Source organism: Oncorhynchus clarkii, chromosome 3 (genome assembly GCF_045791955.1).
Source record: "Oncorhynchus clarkii lewisi isolate Uvic-CL-2024 chromosome 3, UVic_Ocla_1.0, whole genome shotgun sequence".
Classification (NCBI taxonomy): domain Eukaryota; kingdom Metazoa; phylum Chordata; class Actinopteri; order Salmoniformes; family Salmonidae; genus Oncorhynchus; species Oncorhynchus clarkii.
This window is the reverse complement of record NC_092149.1, coordinates 72,939,481-72,957,144: the sequence shown is the minus strand read 5'-3', so window position 1 is coordinate 72,957,144 and position 17,664 is coordinate 72,939,481. Positions and strand designations below refer to the sequence as shown.

Sequence of the window (17,664 nt, the reverse complement as noted above, 5' to 3'; positions counted from 1 at the left end):
AGCTGTTGTGGGAGCAGCTTGACCGTATGGTACGTAAAAAGTGCCCATCAAGCCAATACAACTTGTGGGAGGTGCTTCAGGACGCAATGTTGTGAAATCTCTTCAGATTACCTCAAAAAATTGACAACTAGAATGCCAAAGGTCTGCAAGGCTGTAATTGCTTCAAATGGAGGATTATTTTACAAAGCAAAGTTTGAAGGACACAATTATTATTGCAATTAAAAATCATTATTTATAACCTTGCCAGCGTCTTGACTATATTTCCTATTCATTTTGCAACTCATTTCATGTGTGTTTTCATGGAAAACAAGGACATTTCTAAGTGACCCCGAACTTTTGAACTGTAGTGTATATAGTGTATCATCAGAGAGGGGGGTCCCAAGTCATACAGATTCTGGCCTGTTGTTGTTTATAACTATGTTTTTCTTAACGAAAATACATAATTTTGTCCCATCATTGTTGTTTATTTGTAGTGAGGACTATGTGTATGTTTCATGTTTCATAACCAGTATAGCTGATTGGGTCTGGAAGGCAGGTGGGTAGGAGGCCTAGTGCTGTATCCACTGCTGTTTAGGCGGGGTGCGTGGTCGCCAGGTAGGGGTACAAGTGAATGAGGAGGGGGGTGGGCGTCATACAGCTCACTCCAAAGAGGAAGCACACAGCCTATGAAAAGCCAGGAGTCTGCGAGTGGGGTGGAGCCTAGACTGTCTCATCCATGATCCATCCCATTGTGCTATAGCTGCTGTGGCTTACTGAATTAGTGTTTTCCAACAGTAGGAGGACATTTTTCTGTCAGCACAAACGTCAAAAACAAATGTCTGCTATTTCAGCAGAGGAACTTCTATTTATCAAAGGTTAGTGGTCTCTTAAATTTACAGATGCATCTGTTTTGTTCCATTATTACTGACCAATGTTGTTGTTTATTTTGGAGAAAAGGTTTTGGCTTCATTGCAAGATGTGCATAGTCTCCATCAAAGAGTGATGATTGCAGAGCAATGCTTGAATACATTTTATTGCATAGAACATTATTTTACATACAGCTCAGCCTACATAATTGTCTTACATAAACAATGAATAGATCCAATTTTAAAATGTAATATGATTACATAATTACATTTCCCCTCTGATCCTAGCAATGAGAAGAGCAAAGCATGTTACTGAAGCTGAGCTGTGTGATTCTACTCATCATCCAGAGGGATACAGAAAGTAGGTTTCCAATTGTCTCTTTCTTCTTATTGACACAAGGCAAGACAGTAACACCCACCAAACACACAATCCCACCATTCAACTGTAGTCCTTGTCCTTTTAGGGTACATAAGGCACACACATCAGCTCAGTAAGTTGACAATGTTTTTATCTCAGTAAGTTTTGAGACATGCTGAGCATTCACAAGTATCTGGGAATGTATTGAATATCTTAGTCTTGATTTAGTGTTAATATAGAGTCAGGGCTTTTGGCGTATTGTTCTAATAACATATTCACTAACTAATTTCAGCCTAGACTGGACCCAGATCAGTCCGTGCTTTAGCCATCTCATCTGACTATGGCTGTCCAAATGGGGTTAGGGTCAAAGATTGAGTAATTGGCACATTTGTTGTTGCAATAGCCACATTTCAGCATCAATAGGATATCATAGTTCATAAGCACAGCTAAATACTAATAATGGTCTAGTTTAGTTATCATCTCTGTTTATTAGAGTTCATAAACATCTATTCTACAGGTATCTTCTGGAATGTTTTTTAGGCTTGTGTTTTCTCTACAGGTACACGGGTCATTGGTGAATGCAGGACTGTGGTACAGGGGGAGGATGTGGACTTATCCTGCAGACTGATAGAGACAACTGAGGACCTCGAACAGATAACATGGCAGAAAAGTACTTGGGAAGAAACACAGAACCATAATTTTATGCTGATTTATCCCAATGGGGCTACTAAATTTATTGCACCGAATGGATTGAGTGGTAGAGTCCAGTTTATTGGGAACCCATCAGAAAACCTTGGATCTATTAGAATAACAGCTGTCAGACTGTTTGATGAAGGCACCTTCACATGTATCTTCAGTGTTTTCCCCAGTGGAGCATACACTACAGAGATACTTCTGACTGTGCTAGGTAAGAACTCTTCCTTCACTCTTTGCATCACTGTTTCTATGATTGACAGTGTGGAAAGACTAAATGTGATAATCAATACTAGAAAGGTAAGAAGTTGGTAGTTTCATAATTCAAGTGAAGCAAGAGCAGAGCCCTCATCTACAGAACCCTCATCTTCCATCTTCTCTGCGCTTAGAAAAAAAGGTTCCCAACGGGTTCTTTCCAGAGGGATATGATTCAACCTTTAACCTTTTTTTATCCTAAGAACCTTTTTTGGAAGAAATAGTTATTTGATGATTCTGTGGCAGTCATACAATTTTGTCAGCCGGTTATTGCCATGCAAATAAAGACTGCATGTCTCGCGGTAACGGACTGTTACTTAACATAATCATGTTTAGCTTCTCCGGACCTCCACACATACAAGTTGCTGATGTGCGCCTTTGGAATATCTACATAAAAAATATAAATAAGTTTAATATACACCATCACAATAAATAAATGTATTATTTTAATCAGGTCTAAAGAAACATTATGATATGAAGAAAATGTATTTCAGAATAACAATTTCAGAATAACAAAATATGAGTTGGCCTACTGCGTGCTATGTGGCTATGCTCCATGCCATATGCTGTATTCTTGTTAATTTAGCTGACAAGATATTATTTAAGTCCCGTGCCATTATTTTATTTTATATGATTTTATATTATGAAGAATGTAATTGAAGGATATTTTTCTTGAAACATGTCCTATATGCTAGATTTAGAGTTTAGTTGTGAATGATACCAACCTTAAAATGTCTTAGAAATCAAAACATATATGGGCTTCATGGTGCGACATTAGGCTGTTGATGATTTGAGAAAGAAGAAAAAAAAGCTTGCGCTCTGTTCCTTTCCTCAGGGTGCACTGCTGTTCTATCATCAAGTGATTTTCACATCAGACTATTCTCAAATTAATCTTGTCTTTACTAATGTGTAAAATACATGTAATCTGTATGCACTCGGTTAGGGAATGGAGGCCGCCAGTTTTTCCCGACAGTCTGATATTCAATGATGATAGATAGGCCACTTCGGTTTTATAGTTGAGCATGTGCTTAAGAGCAGCTGAGAAATAAATCCAATAACACTTATTTCCCTCCACGCATTATCCACTGTTTGAGGAGTATGCTGTCGCTGCCCAACAGGTGATATTTCACCTAAACGCTGTATGCCATGGGCTCTCCAATCGTGTTCCTGCAGCTACCCAATGCTTAATTTGGGAAACCTGAATGCTGATATACATATGCATAAGCTCTAATGTGCATATGGATGTTCTGAATTAATCATCACCTTGTGAGCTCTGTCCATTTCGTTACACCGTTTCAACCTGCTGTTGAACTTCTTTCTTCAAATTGATCATCACAGTGAGGTGAGTTTTAAAAGTATGAAAAAGCTGTTTTGATGATAAGTGTTTGGTGTGATTTTCGATTGCACATGTACTGTTCTCAAAAGTGATGACAAATGCAATCATGCATCGAATGGTTTATTATAAAGGTGCATTTTTATGGTGAAAATTATCTTCCAAAACGTGAAACTCACCCTCAGCCTATGTATGCCAGTAGGCTATACTGGTTATAAAGCAAATTAATGTGCTTAATTTTAAGAAGTTACTTGGCCACTTTAGTTGTGATACAAACCTTATCAAAACATGTAGGTATATGGGCTAGGGTACATGAGGTGTGCGACTATGATTTGCAGTGGTGTAAAGTACATAAATAAACATACTTTAAAGTACTCCTTAATGTAGTTTTTTGGGGTATCTGTACTTTCCTTTACTATTACTATTTTTGACAACTTTTACTTTTACTCTACTACATTTCCGAAGAAAATATTATACTTTTTACTCCATACATTTTCCCTGACGAAGCAAAGTACTTTTTTAAAGAGGTAAATCAGCTTTAATGTTGCAGATAGATTCTAAATTCCATCAATGTAATTGTCTGCATCACTTCCAATCCCCCATGTATTCTTTGCAAATATATATATATATATATATATATATATATATATATATATATATATATATATATATATATATATACACATACATACATACACACATAGATAAATACAGGTCCCATTTTTTAAAATATATTTGACTTTATTACTTTCTAATCCTACCACCCGTCCCCTAATTGGAGTAAACTAGTGAATACTATATACATCTTATGTACGCAGTCAATTTTACAATAGTTCTATTTTGTTTGTTTTTACTCCTGTCTTTCTCTACCCTCAACCTCTCACTGTTCCGTGACAGGTGCACGATAATGATCCATTCTAAATAAAAACTAATTTCTCACATATAATATTTAGTATATGTAAAGACAACACTAAATTAAGAACAGTCTGATGGGGGACAATAATAGCCTATCACTTGTGAATGACGTATTATCACTTAGGAATGAAGCCCAGGTTGTGCAGTAAGGCAAGACACAGCTTGCCTTTGTTTTGCAACTTTTTAAAATCATCAGTGGTGGGAAAAGTACCAAATGGTCATACTTGAATAAAAGTATAAATACCTTAATAGAAAGTTACTCAAGTAAAAGTGAAAGTTACCAAGTAAAATTCTACTTGAGTAAAAGTCTAAAAGTATTTGATTTTAAAAATACTTAATTATCAAAAGAAAATGTAATTGCTAAAATATACTTAAGTATGAAAAGTAAAAGTTAAAATAGAAATAATTTCTAATTTCTTATATTAAGCAAATCAGACTGCACCATATTATTGCTTTAAAAATGTACGGATAGCCACAGGCACACTCCAACAGTCAGACATGATTTACAAAAGATGCATTTGTGTTTAGTGAGTCCGCCAGAACATAGGCAGTAGGGATGATCACGTGTTATCTTGATAGTGAGTGAATTTCACAATTTTCCTGTTCTGCTGAACATTCAAAATGAATTGAATTGAATTGAATTTATTTTGGATAACAGAATGTAGTATTAATTAAAACGCTTGTGTCCAAAGTGGTTGTCAATGGTAAAAACAATAACACACATAATGATTGTAAGGATCTGGGTGTAACTGGTGCAGAGGAGTCAGGCACAGGACAGCAGAGATGAGGAACACAAAGAAATTTACTCAAAATATCAAAATACATTAAGTAACACCATGCCCAAACAGCGGACCGAACTTACAATAAACAAACACGCACAAAAACAATGGGGAAAACAGAGGGTTAAATAATAAACATGTAATTGTGGAATTGAAACCAGGTGTGTAAAACAAAGACAAAACAAATGGAAAATGAAAGTGGATCGGCGATGGCTAGAAGGCCGGTGACGTCGAACGCCGAACGCCGCCGAAACAACGAGAGGGGATGACCCGGAGGATGAGGCGCAGGGAGATCCGGATGGAGACGGTGGAACTCCCGCAGCAACGAAGGGTCCAAAACGTCCTGCACTGGCACCCAGCATCTCTCCTCCGGACCGTACCCTTCCCACTCCACAAGGTACTGAAGGCCCCTCGCCCAACGCCTTGAGTCCAGTATGGCTCGAACAGCATACAGCATGTCCAGAGGGGGCGGAGGAACCTCCCGCACCTCAGACTCCTGGAGTGGACCAGCCACCACTGGCCCGAGGAGAAACACATGGAACGAGGGGATAATACGGTAATCTGGGGGAAGTTGTAACCTGTAGCAAACTTCGTTCAGTCTCCTCAGGACTTTGAATGGCCCCACAAACCACGGGCCCAGCTTCCAGCAGGGCCGGCGGAGGGGCAGGTTTCGGGTCAAGAGCCAGACCCGGGGCCTCACTGCGGTGTCGATCTGCGGCCCGTTGCTCGTGCACATGAGCGGCGTCCCAGGTCTCCTCCAAGCGCTTAAACCATTCGTCCAGCTCAGGAGCCTCGATCTGGCTCTGATGCCAAGGTGCCAGAACCGGCTGATACCCCAGTAGGCACTGGAAAGTGGAGAGGTTAATGGAGGAGTGGCGGAGCGAGATTTGGGCCATCTCTGCCCAGGGGATGAACGCCGCCCACTCCCCCGGCCGGTCCTGGCAATAGGACCGCAGAAACCTACCCACATCCTGGTTTACTCTCTCCACCTGCCGTTACTCTCGGGATGAAACCCTGAAGTAAGGCTGACTGAGACCCCCAGACGTTCCATGAATGCCCTCCAGACCCTTCACGTGAACTGGGGACCTCGATCAGACACTATATCCTCAGGCACCCCGTACTGCCGGAAGATGTCTGTAAACAGAGCCTCCGCAGTCTGTAGGGCCGTAGGGAGACCGGGCAAAGGAAGGAGACGACAGAACCGATCCACAACGACTCACAGAAGATCTGTGAGAAAATCCACCGATAGGTGCAACTACGGCCGTTGTGGAACGGGTAAGGGCTGTAGTAACATCCCTCTTGGCAGGTGCCTAGGGGCCTTGCACTGGGCGCACACCGAGCAGGAGGAAACTAACCCTCACGTCCTTGGCCAAGGTGGACCATCAGTACTTCCCACTAAGACAAAGCACCATCCGACCGATGCCAGGATGACCAGAGGAGGGTGACGTGTGGCCCCAATAGATCAAACGGTCGCGGACAGCAGACGGAACATACAGACGCCCAGCTGGACACTGGGGGGGAGTGGGCTCTGTGTGTAACGGCCACTCGATGTCTGCGCCCAGCTCCCACACCACTGGTGCCACCAGGCAAGAGGCCGGAGTATGGGAGTGTGATCCATGGACCACTCCTCTGTGTCATACATCCGGGACAGTGCGTCTGCCTTAGCGTTCTGGGAAACTAGTCTGTAAGAAAGAGTTAAAACAAAACGAGTAAAGAACAAGGCCCACCTTGCCTGGCGAGGGTTCAGTTTCCTCGCCGCCCAGATGCACTCCAGATTGCGGTGGTCAGTCCAGATGAGAAAAGGGTGTTTAGCCCCCTCAAGCCAATGACTCCATGCCTTCAGAGCCTTGACAACAGCCAAAATCTCTTGGTCCCCCACATCATAGTTTCGCTCCACCGGGCTGAGTTTCTTTTAAAAAAAGTGCAGGGACTGAGCTTTGGTGGTGTACCCGAGCATTGAGAGAGCATGGCTCCTATCCCAGCCTCGGACGTGTCCACCTGCACTATGAACGCCAAAGAGGGATCCGGATTAGCCAGCACGGGAACCGAGGTAAACAGAGCCCTCAGGTGACCAAAAGCCCTGTCCGCCTCAGCCGACCACTGCAGTCGCTCCGGTCCCCCCTTCAGCAGTGAGGTAATGGGAGCCGCTACCTGACCAAAACCCTGGATAAACCTCCGGTAGTAGTTGGCAAACCCTAAAAACCGCTGCACTTCCTTTATCGTGGTGGGAGTCGGCCAATTATGCGCGGCTGAAATGCGGTCACTCTCCATCTCCACGCCTGAAGTGGAAATGTGGTACCCTAGGAAGGAGACGGACTGTTGGAAGAACAGACATTTCTCAGCCTTGACGTACAGGTCATGCTCCAACAGTCAACCATGCACCCTGCACACCAGCGGAGAAATGCGGAGTATATCAGAATGTCGTCGATATACACCACTACACCCTGCCCGTGCAGGTCCCGGAAAATCTTGTCTACAAATGCCTGGAAGACTGATGGAGCATTCATCAACCCATACGCACCAGGTTGTAAGCGCTCCTGAGATCCAATTTTGTGAAGAAGCGCGCCCGGTGGATTTACTCTATCGCACTGGCTATGAGAGGCAGCTGGTAGCGTGAGTCCTGGGAAGTGCTGCGTCTACCAGGAGATTTATCGCACAATCCCGCCGTCGATGGGGTGGTAATTGAGTTGACTCCATATAGATTGCAAAATAGTTGGGAAGAGATTTTTGACTTACCGACTCCATGGCACATGGTTTATGAACAGATACGCAAAATTACGCCGGATTCAAAACTTTGAATTGTTAAATTTAAATTATTATACAAAATTCTTGCAACCAAAAGAATGCTATTTATATGGGGGATGCAACCTTCCCAGCTCTGCAGATTTTGCTGCGAAGAGACAGAATCATTAGATATTTTGTTTTGATACTGTCCATACGTAGCTTGTTTTTGGTCACAGGTCCAGGAATGGCTGAAGAATTGCAATATTTACCTGTAGCTAACTCTGCAGATAGCACTACTGGATGATCTGAAAAGTCATAGTCAATCGATCAATAATATAATAATACTGTCAGCAAACATTGTATTTTTAATGTATAATCTGTAGAAACAATGAAAATAGAAAGGTTCAGATTTTTTGGTGAAACATCACCGAATAGTTGAAAAATATATGGTAAATAAAAATCCAATATAGATAAGAGATAGATGGGAGGAGTTGAACACAAAATAACTCATGTTAAACATACTGTGTCCTTAATACGTCTATAATAAGCACACATCATTTTGGGCTCCAGAGTGTGCAGTGATCTCAGACACTGCATCTCAGTGCAAGAGGCGTCACTGCAGTACCTGATTTGAATCCAGGCTACATCACATCCGGCTGTGATTGGGACTCCCATAGGGAGGCGCACAATTAGCCCAGCGTTGTCTGGGTTTGGCTGGGGTAGGCCGTCATTCTAAATAATAATTTGTTCTTAACTTGTTGGGGATAGGGGGCAGTATTTTCACTTTGGATGAATTGCGTGCCTAGTTAAATAAAGGTTCAAATAAATATAGGTTACAAGTTAAATATACTTAAGTATAGTGGTATAAAAAGTACTCAATTGTCATACTTGAGTAAAAGCACAAAGTAAAAGTAAATGCTATACATCATATTCCTTATACTTAGCAAACCAGAAGGCACAATCTTCTTCTTATTTTTAATTAGGGACAGACAGGTGCACACTCAGACATCATTTACAAACACAATAGTTGTGTTTCGCGAGTCTGCCAGATCATAGGCAGTAGGGATGACAAAGCGTTATATTGATAGGTGCCATAATTCTGTCCTGCTTGAGCATTATAAATGTAAGGAGTACCTTTAGATGCAAGGGAAAATGTACGGAGTAAAATGTACATTATTTTCTTTAGGAAGGTAGTGGAGTAAAAGTAATAGTTGTCAAAAGTATTAAAAGTAAAGTACAGATACCCCCACAACTACTTAAGTAGTACTTAAAACTAGTATTACTTAAGTACACCACTGGTCTAGCCTATAGAAAGCTGATGGGATACTCCCTCCCCTTTTTAATAGAGGCCATCAAAACTATGTTTTCTCATGCAATTGCATAGCTTATAGAAATGTGTTTTATTAGATTTTCAATTACCTTTGCAATGATGTTAGAGGGACAATAGTGTGCAGAGTACCAAGCAGTAAGCAAAATTGGAAGGCTACTAATGACCATCAGCAGCATCAGAGCTTGGAGAAGCCTAAACACCCATAACCATTCCCATCATTATCATATTTCCCAGCATGCTCTATTGCAGGTAGATTTGTTTGTTTCAATATCTGTGTTTTGGTATTAACCTTATGCTACACGAAAAATAATAACAATCTTTTTCTAAAATGTTTTGATCTTTTAATAGTTAGACTTATTGATATTTTACAGAGTTTCCTGAACCTGGCAGTCTTTCTAAAATGCTTGTTGAAGGTGATTAAAAGTTCCAATTGTTGGATATCTTCATTCTGGCTGCAGAAGACACGTAAGCCTAATTTTCTCCAGCTGTGCTCCATTCTGGCTCACACAGTAAAACAACACATTTCACTGCAATTATCCGGTGTATGTGACAATAAAACAGAAAGTAGATTTGATTATTTATGGAGGGTTCTTGGCAGAACCATTTAAAGGGGGATCTATGAAGAACGCATAGAGATCCAATTCTAATTCCTAATTCTATGTAAGAACCCTACACAGAGGGTTCTAGGTAGAACCAAAAAGGGATCCCGTATGGGGACAAACTAAAGAACCCTATGTGGTTGTACTTAGCACCTTCCTTTCTGAGAGTGTATCCTCTTACTCAAGCTGTAAACCAGGAGAGTACAGGCATCAATAGTTTCCCTAATGGTGGAACAGATGTTGGAATATACAGAATACACCATTATATCCAGCATTCCTTAACAGTATAATCACTGGGCTGTGAATGATCTGTGGAACTGCTGAAGCTGAAAAACAGATTTTGGGATGTGTGTGTGAAACTTAATACCTCAGGTGCAAGTACCTCTCATCAGGGTGAGCTGAAACCTGTTTAAACTGGATTTGCCTAAACCTCCAATACAGTACTGTTAAGGGAATTTTTAACTATAATGACTAATTATGTATACATTTCAATCAGGATGTACTAATCAGAATACTATTATGTTACTGTATATGTACTAATCAGAATACTAAATGTTACTGTATATGTATGAATTTTCTTTCTTGATCCCGGTACTGAATATAATGTGTGTGAATGTGGTCAAGAGTTAGAACAATGACTATCTGTTCCTTGGTACAAATGAATCAGACTGGCTAGAATGCTTATCTACACGAGAAAACCTTGACTAGTAAATTATATTAAATTGGTAGGGAGACGGATGTGGGAAGGCTTGAGATACAGCCTTTGTACTGGAACGGGGATGGCACGGGGTGGTGTTGGAACTAATGATGTCATTTTCAGTTTATAACCTGTGGTAACCTGTATCGTGGGAGTACACTCTTGAATAAAGGCTGCTATTTGACTTTAAGACCGGGCTCTGTCCATTCCTATAAAATAAGGGTCTTACAAATTCTTATGAATTGACAGAGTGTTTAATTTTAATTGGGTATTAGAATAGAGGAATAAAATTCCTTCAATAAGTACATGTCGTTACTAATGTATATTGCAATTGAACAAATAGATAACATGAAATGGTTTATTTAAAGTTTGTTGGACATATAACATGAGCATTTCATGTGATGTGAGGTCTGTTTTGGTAGTTTTTCCATGTATAGTTCCACATTTACAATGAGTTACTTGTTCATGTTTTCTGTTCTCTGTTCTTTTCTGTTCTCTGTTGGTTTGTGTTCTGGTCATAGTTCCTCCAGTAGTGAGTGTGACAGTTGATGTTCCTCCTGTCACTGGGGAGAATGAGGTTGTCTTAGCAACCTGTATGGCTGCTGGTGCCAAGCCACAGGCAGAAGTGACATGGAAGACGGGTGCATTTGGCAGTTTGTTGAGGACAGTGACTAACTTCACACAGCACACCAATGGAACCACCACAGTACTCAGCCACCTGCTAGGGTTGCCAACCAGAGCAGCCAATCAGCAGCAGGTCCAGTGTGTGGTCAACCAGTCTGCCCTGGCAACAGAAAGGAGCTACAACTACACCATAGATATCCACTGTAAGTATATACTCCACTACTACTGCCCTACCCTATAGACAGACACTGTAAATATATTCTACTACCACTGTCCTACACTAGCCGCATCCACTGTACATTTATATTCCACTATCAATGTCATAGACCATAGACATCCACTGTATGTATAGAGTCTCACTGTCTATGCATAGAGTCTTACTGGCTGTAGCCTAGTAGCCCTCTTGTCAGAGTCGTGTTTATAGGTGGCAGGGAAGTCAGGCGCAGGAGAGTCAAACAGAGTGTAATGTAGTCTTTTAATACATGTCCACTAAACATGCTCCAAACACTAAATGTACATACATAAATAAACATGGGTACGAGGACCCGTCGTGCACCCATACAACTATAAAAACAACACTGACATAAAACAATCTCTGACAAAGACATGAGGGGAAACAGAGGGTTAAATACACAACCGGTAATGAATGGGATTGAAACCAGGTGTGTAGGAAGACAAGACAAAACCAATGGAAAATGAAAAATGGATCAATGATGGCTAGAAGACCGGTGACGTCGACCGCCGAGCACCGCCCGAACAAGGAGGGGGCAACGATTTCGGCAGAAGTCGTGACAGTACCCCCCCTTGACGCACGGCTCCAGCAGCGCGTTGACACCAGCCTCGGGGAAGATCCGGAGGGTGAGGTGCAGGGCAATCCGGATGGAGACGGTGGAATTATTTTAACATGGAAGGATCTAACACGTCCTCCACCGGAACCCAGCATCTCTCCTCCGGCCTGTACCCCCTCCCAGTCCACGAGGTACTCCGGATGGAGACGGTGGAGTTATTTTAACATGGAAGGATCTAACACGTCCTCCACCGGAACCCAGCATCTCTCCTCCGGCCCGTACCCCTCCCAGTCCACGAGCTACTGAAGGCCCCTCGCCCGACATCTCAAATCCAAAATGGGTCGAACAGAGTACGCTGGGAACCCCTCGACGTCTAGAGGAGGCGGAGGAACATCACGCACTTCAGACTCCTGGAGCGGGCCAGCCACCACCAGCCTGAGGAGAGACACATGGAACGAGGGGTTCATACGGTAATTAGTGGGCAGTTGTAACCTATAACATACAGTGCCTTGCGAAAGTATTCGGCCCTCTTGAACTTTGCGACCTTTTGCCACATTTCAGGCTTCAAACATAAAGATATAAAACTGTATTTTTTTGTGAAGAATAAACAACAAGTGGGACACAATCATGAAGTGGAACGACATTTATTGGATATTTCAAACTTTTTTAACAAATCAAAAACTGAAAAATTGGGCGTGCAAAATTATTCAACCCCCTTAAGTTAATACTTTGTAGCGCCACCTTTTGCTGCGATTACAGCTGTAAGTCGCTTGGGGTATGTCTCTATCAGTTTTGCACATCGAGAGACTGAAATTTTTTCCCATTCCTCCTTGCAAAACAGCTCGAGCTCAGTGAGGTTGGATGGAGAGCATTTGTGAACAGCAGTTTTCAGTTCTTTCCACAGATTCTCGATTGGATTCAGGTCTGGACTTTGACTTGGCCATTCTAACACCTGGGAATGTTTATTTTTGAACCATTCCATTGTAGATTTTGCTTTATGTTTTGGATCATTGTCTTGTTGGAAGACAAATCTCCGTCCCAGTCTCAGGTCTTTTGCAGACTCCATCAGGTTTTCTTCCAGAATGGTCCTGTATTTGGCTCCATCCATCTTCCCATCAATTTTAACCATCTTCCCTGTCCCTGCTGAAGAAAATCAGGCCCAAACCATGATGCTGCCACCACCATGTTTGACAGTGGGGATGGTGTGTTCAGCTGTGTTGCTTTTACGCAAAACATAACGTTTCGCATTGTTGTCAAAAAGTTCAATTTTGGTTTCATCTGACCAGAGCACCTTCTTCCACTTGTTTGGTGTGTCTCCCAGGTGGCTTGTGGCAAACTTTAAACAACATTTTTTATGGATATCTTTAAGAAATGGCTTTCTTCTTGCCACTCTTCCATAAAGGCCAGATTTGTGCAATATACGACTGATTGTTGTCCTATGGACAGAGTCTCCCACCTCAGCTGTAGATCTCTGCAGTTCATCCAGAGTGATCATGGGCCTTTTGGCTGCATCTCTGATCATTCTTCTCCTTGTATGAGCTGAAAGTTTAGAGGGACGGCCAGGTCTTGGTAGATTTGCAGTGGTCTGATACTCCTTCCATTTCAATATTATCGCTTGCACAGTGCTCCTTGGGATGTTTAAAGCTTGGGAAATCGTTTTGTATCCAAATCCGGCTTTAAACTTCTTCACAACAGTATCTCGGACCTGCCTGGTGTGTTCCTTGTTCTTCATGATGCTCTCTGCGCTTTTAACGGACCTCTGAGACTATCACAGTGCAGGTGCATTTATACGGAGACTTGATTACACACAGGTGGATTGTATTTATCATCATTAGTCATTTAGGTCAACATTGGATCATTCAGAGATCCTCACTGAACTTCTGGAGAGAGTTTGCTGCACTGAAAGTAAAGGGGCTGAATAATTTTGCACGCCCAATTTTTCAGTTTTTGATTTGTTAAAAAAGTTTGAAATATCCAATAAATGTCGTTCCACTTCATGATTGTGTCCCACTTGTTGTTGATTCTTCACAAAAAAATACAGTTTTATATCTTTATGTTTGAAGCCTGAAATGTGGCAAAAGGTCGCAAAGTTCAAGGGGGCCGAATACTTTCGCAAGGCACTGTACCTCGTTCACTCTCCTCAGGACTTTAAACGGCCCCACAAACCGTGGACCCAGCTTCCGGCAGAGCAGGCAGAGGGGCAGGTTTCGGGTCGAGAGCCAGACCCTGTCCCCTGGTGCGAACACCGGGGCCTCACTGCGGTGACGGTCTGCACCAACTTTCTGGCGCATTATGGCGCGCTGAAGGTGGACTTGGGCTGCCTCCCAGGTTTCCTCAGTGCGCCGAAACCAATTGTCCACCACAGGAGCCTCGGTCTGACTCTGATGCCAAGGAGCCAGAACCAGCTGATACCCTAATACACATTGAAAGGCAGTAAGGTTAGTGGAGGAGTGACGTAGCGAGTTCTGGTTCATCTCTGCCCAGGCACGAACTCCGCCCACTCCTCCGGCCGGTCCTGGCAATAAGACCGCAGAAACCTACCCACATCCGGGTTAACTCTATCCACCTGCCCATTACTCTTTGGGTGAAAACCTGAGGTAAGACTAACCGAGACCCCCAGACGTTCCATGAACGCCTTCCAGACCCTTGATGTGAACTGGGGACCCCGATCAGACACTATATCCTCAGGCACCCCATAGTGCCGGAAAACGTGTGTAAACAGGGCCTCCGCAGTTTGTAAGGCCCTAGGGGGACCAGGCAAAGGGAGGAGACGACAGGACTTCAAAAACCGATCCACAACGACCAGGATCGTGGTGTTACTCTGTGTAGGTGGAAGATCAGTTTTTTTTAAATCCACCGACAGGTGCGACCACGGCCGCTGTGGAACAGGGAAAAGGTTGTAGCTTACCTCTGGGCAGGTGCCTTGCACTGGGCGCACACCGAGCAGGAGGAAACATAAATCTTCACGTCCTTAGCTAAAGTGGGACACCAGTACCTCCCATCAAGACAGCGCATCGTCCGACCTATCCCAGGATGACGTGTGAGCCCAATAGATCAATCGGTTGCGGACAGTAGATGGAACGTACAGATGACCAGCTGGACACTCAGGGGGAGAGGGCTCTGCACGTGACGCCCACTCAATGTCCGCGTCCAGCTATCACACTAATGGCGCCACCAAACACGAAGCTGGGAGTATGGGAGTAGGATCCATGGACCGCTCCTCTGTCATATACAGCCGGGACAATGCGTCTGCCTTAACGTTCTGGGAGCCTGGTCTGTAAGAAAGAGTAAAAACAAAACGAGTGAAACACATGGCCCACCTTGCCTGGCGAGGATTCAGTCTCCTCGCTTCCCGGATGTACTCCAGATTGCGATGGTCAGTCCAGATGACAAAAGGGTGTTTAGCCCCCTCAAGCCAATGCCTCCACACCTTCAAGGCTTTTACGACAGCTAACAGCTCCCGGTCCCCCACATTATAGTTTCGCGCCGCCGGGCTGAGCTTCTTCGAAAAGAAAGCACAGGGGCGGAGCTTCTGTGGCGCACCCGAACTCTGAGAGAGCACTGCTCCTATCCCAGCTTCGGAAGCGTCCACCTCCACTATGAATGGCAAAGAGGGATCCGGATGAGCCAACACAGGAACCGAGGTAAACAGGTCTTCAGGTGCCTAAAAGCCCTGTTCGCCTCAGCTGACCACTGCAAGTGCACCGGCCCCCGGTAGTAATTGGCAAACCCTAAAAAACGCTGCACCTCCTTTACCGTGGTTTGAGTCGGCCAATTACGCACGGCTGCAATGCGGTCGCTCTCCATTTCCACTCCTGATGTGGAAATCCGATGCCCTAGGAAGGAGATGGATTGTTGGAAGAACAAGCATTTCTCAGCCTTGACATATAGATCATGCTCCAACTAACCAGGGACACATGCTCGGCGCATATCAGGATATCATCGATATACACCACTACACCCTGCCCGTGCAGGTCCCTTAAGATCTCATCTACAAATGATTGGAAGACTGATGGAGCATTCATGAACCCATATGGCATGACAAGGTACTCATAATGACTTGAGGTGGTGCTAAATGCTGTCTTCCACTCATCACCCTTCCGAATACGCACCAGATTGTACGCACTCCTGAGATCCAATTTTGTGAAGAAGCGTGTCCCGTGCATTGACTCAATAACTGTAGTTATAAGAGGTAGAGGGTAACTATATTTCACCGTGATTTTATTGAGACCTCGATAATCAATGCACGGGCGTAAACCGCCATCCTTCTTCATAAAAAAGTAACTCGAAGAGATGGGTGAAATGGATGGCTGAATGTACCCCTGACACAGGGATTCAGAGGCATATGTCTCCATAGCCACCGTCTCCGCTTGCGACAGAGGATACACGTGACTCCTGGGATATGCAGCGTCTACCAAGAGATCTATCGCACAATCCCCCCATCGATGGGGTGGTAATTGAGTCGCCTTCTTTTTACAGAAGGCAAGAGCCAAATCGGCAAATTCTGGGGGAATGCGCACGGTGGAGACTTGGTCTGGACTTTCCGACCGTAGTAGCACCAACGGAAACCCCTAAACACCTACCTGAGCACTCTCGCGACCACCCCGTGAGAGCCCTCTGTGGGGGTTATGACAAGCTAACCAGGGTAGGCCTAGCACAGAATACGCAGGTAAATCAATAAGGAATCTTATCCTTGTGACCCTCCTGCGTTATCATACACAAAGGAGCGGTGACCTCCCTGATAAACTCTGACCCTAATGGTCGACTATCTAAGGCATGAACAGGGAAAGGCATATCCACAGAAACAATAGAGATCCCTAAGCTATGAGCTGAACTTTTATTAATGAAATTCACAGCCGCACCTGAATCTACTAGTGCCTTTTACTGGGAATGCAGGGGGGGGGGGGGGCGACCATAGATGGTGCTCCAGCGGGAACACCCTCCGGTCTCCCTGCGCACCATCCCTCCCAATTCCATAGGTTCGGGAGAGAGGGTGCGGGAGGATGGAACAACCAGACCCCGATCTAGACGTCCACGAGTAGCCAGCATGTTGTCCAGCCTGATGGACATGTCCACCAGCTGGTCGAAGGTGAGGGTGGTGTCTCTACAGGCCAGCTCCCGATCGACGTCTTCGCGTAGACTACAACGGTAATGGTCGATCAGGGCCCTGTTGCTCCATCCAGCACCGGCAGCCAGGGTCCTAAACTCCAGAGCAAACTCCTGTGCACTCCTAGTCTCCTGCCTCAGATGGTAGAGGCGCTCACCCGCCGCTCTGCCTTCGGGTGGGTGGTCGAATACTGTCCTGAAATGGCGGGTGAACTCCTCAAAATGGTCCAACGCCGCATCCTCCTCTCTACACAGCGCTGGCCCACTCCAGGGCTTTCCCGGTGAGGCACGAGACGAGGGCACAGCTCTTCTCACGGTCCGATGGAACTGGGGAGACCATGGCCAGATACAAGTTCAGTTTAAGGAGAAAACCCCGACAGCCGGCAGTATCTCCGTTGTATCCCGTGGGTAGGGATAAATGGATCTTGTTTAGTTCAGGAGGAGAAAAGGCGTTCAAGGGAGATCCCGGTTGTGGTGGTGGAGGTGCTGGAAAAACTCTGTCTCTCCCAGCAGTCGATATTCTGGGCAACGCGATCCATGGCGGCGCTCAGACTGTCAATCTCCTCCGCTTGTTCCATGACGCGTTCCTCCATCTCCATGAGCGCAAAATCTTCTCCT

At 44.3% G+C, this 17,664-nt stretch overlaps 1 protein-coding gene across 1 annotated transcript in view; it reads left to right on the top strand.

Moving 5' to 3' along the window:
• Nucleotides 1-678: 678 nt before the first annotated feature.
• The window catches only part of LOC139403765 (nectin-3-like), a 189,484-nt gene continuing 172,498 nt past the window's right edge, over nt 679-17,664 (top strand). The window contains exons 1-4 of the mRNA XM_071146980.1: nt 679-854; nt 1,134-1,206; nt 1,763-2,110; nt 11,050-11,355. Coding sequence (XP_071003081.1) covers nt 1,152-1,206; nt 1,763-2,110; nt 11,050-11,355 — 709 coding nt within the window. The 5' untranslated portion in view covers nt 679-854; nt 1,134-1,151. The remainder of the gene's footprint in view (nt 855-1,133; nt 1,207-1,762; nt 2,111-11,049; nt 11,356-17,664) is intronic.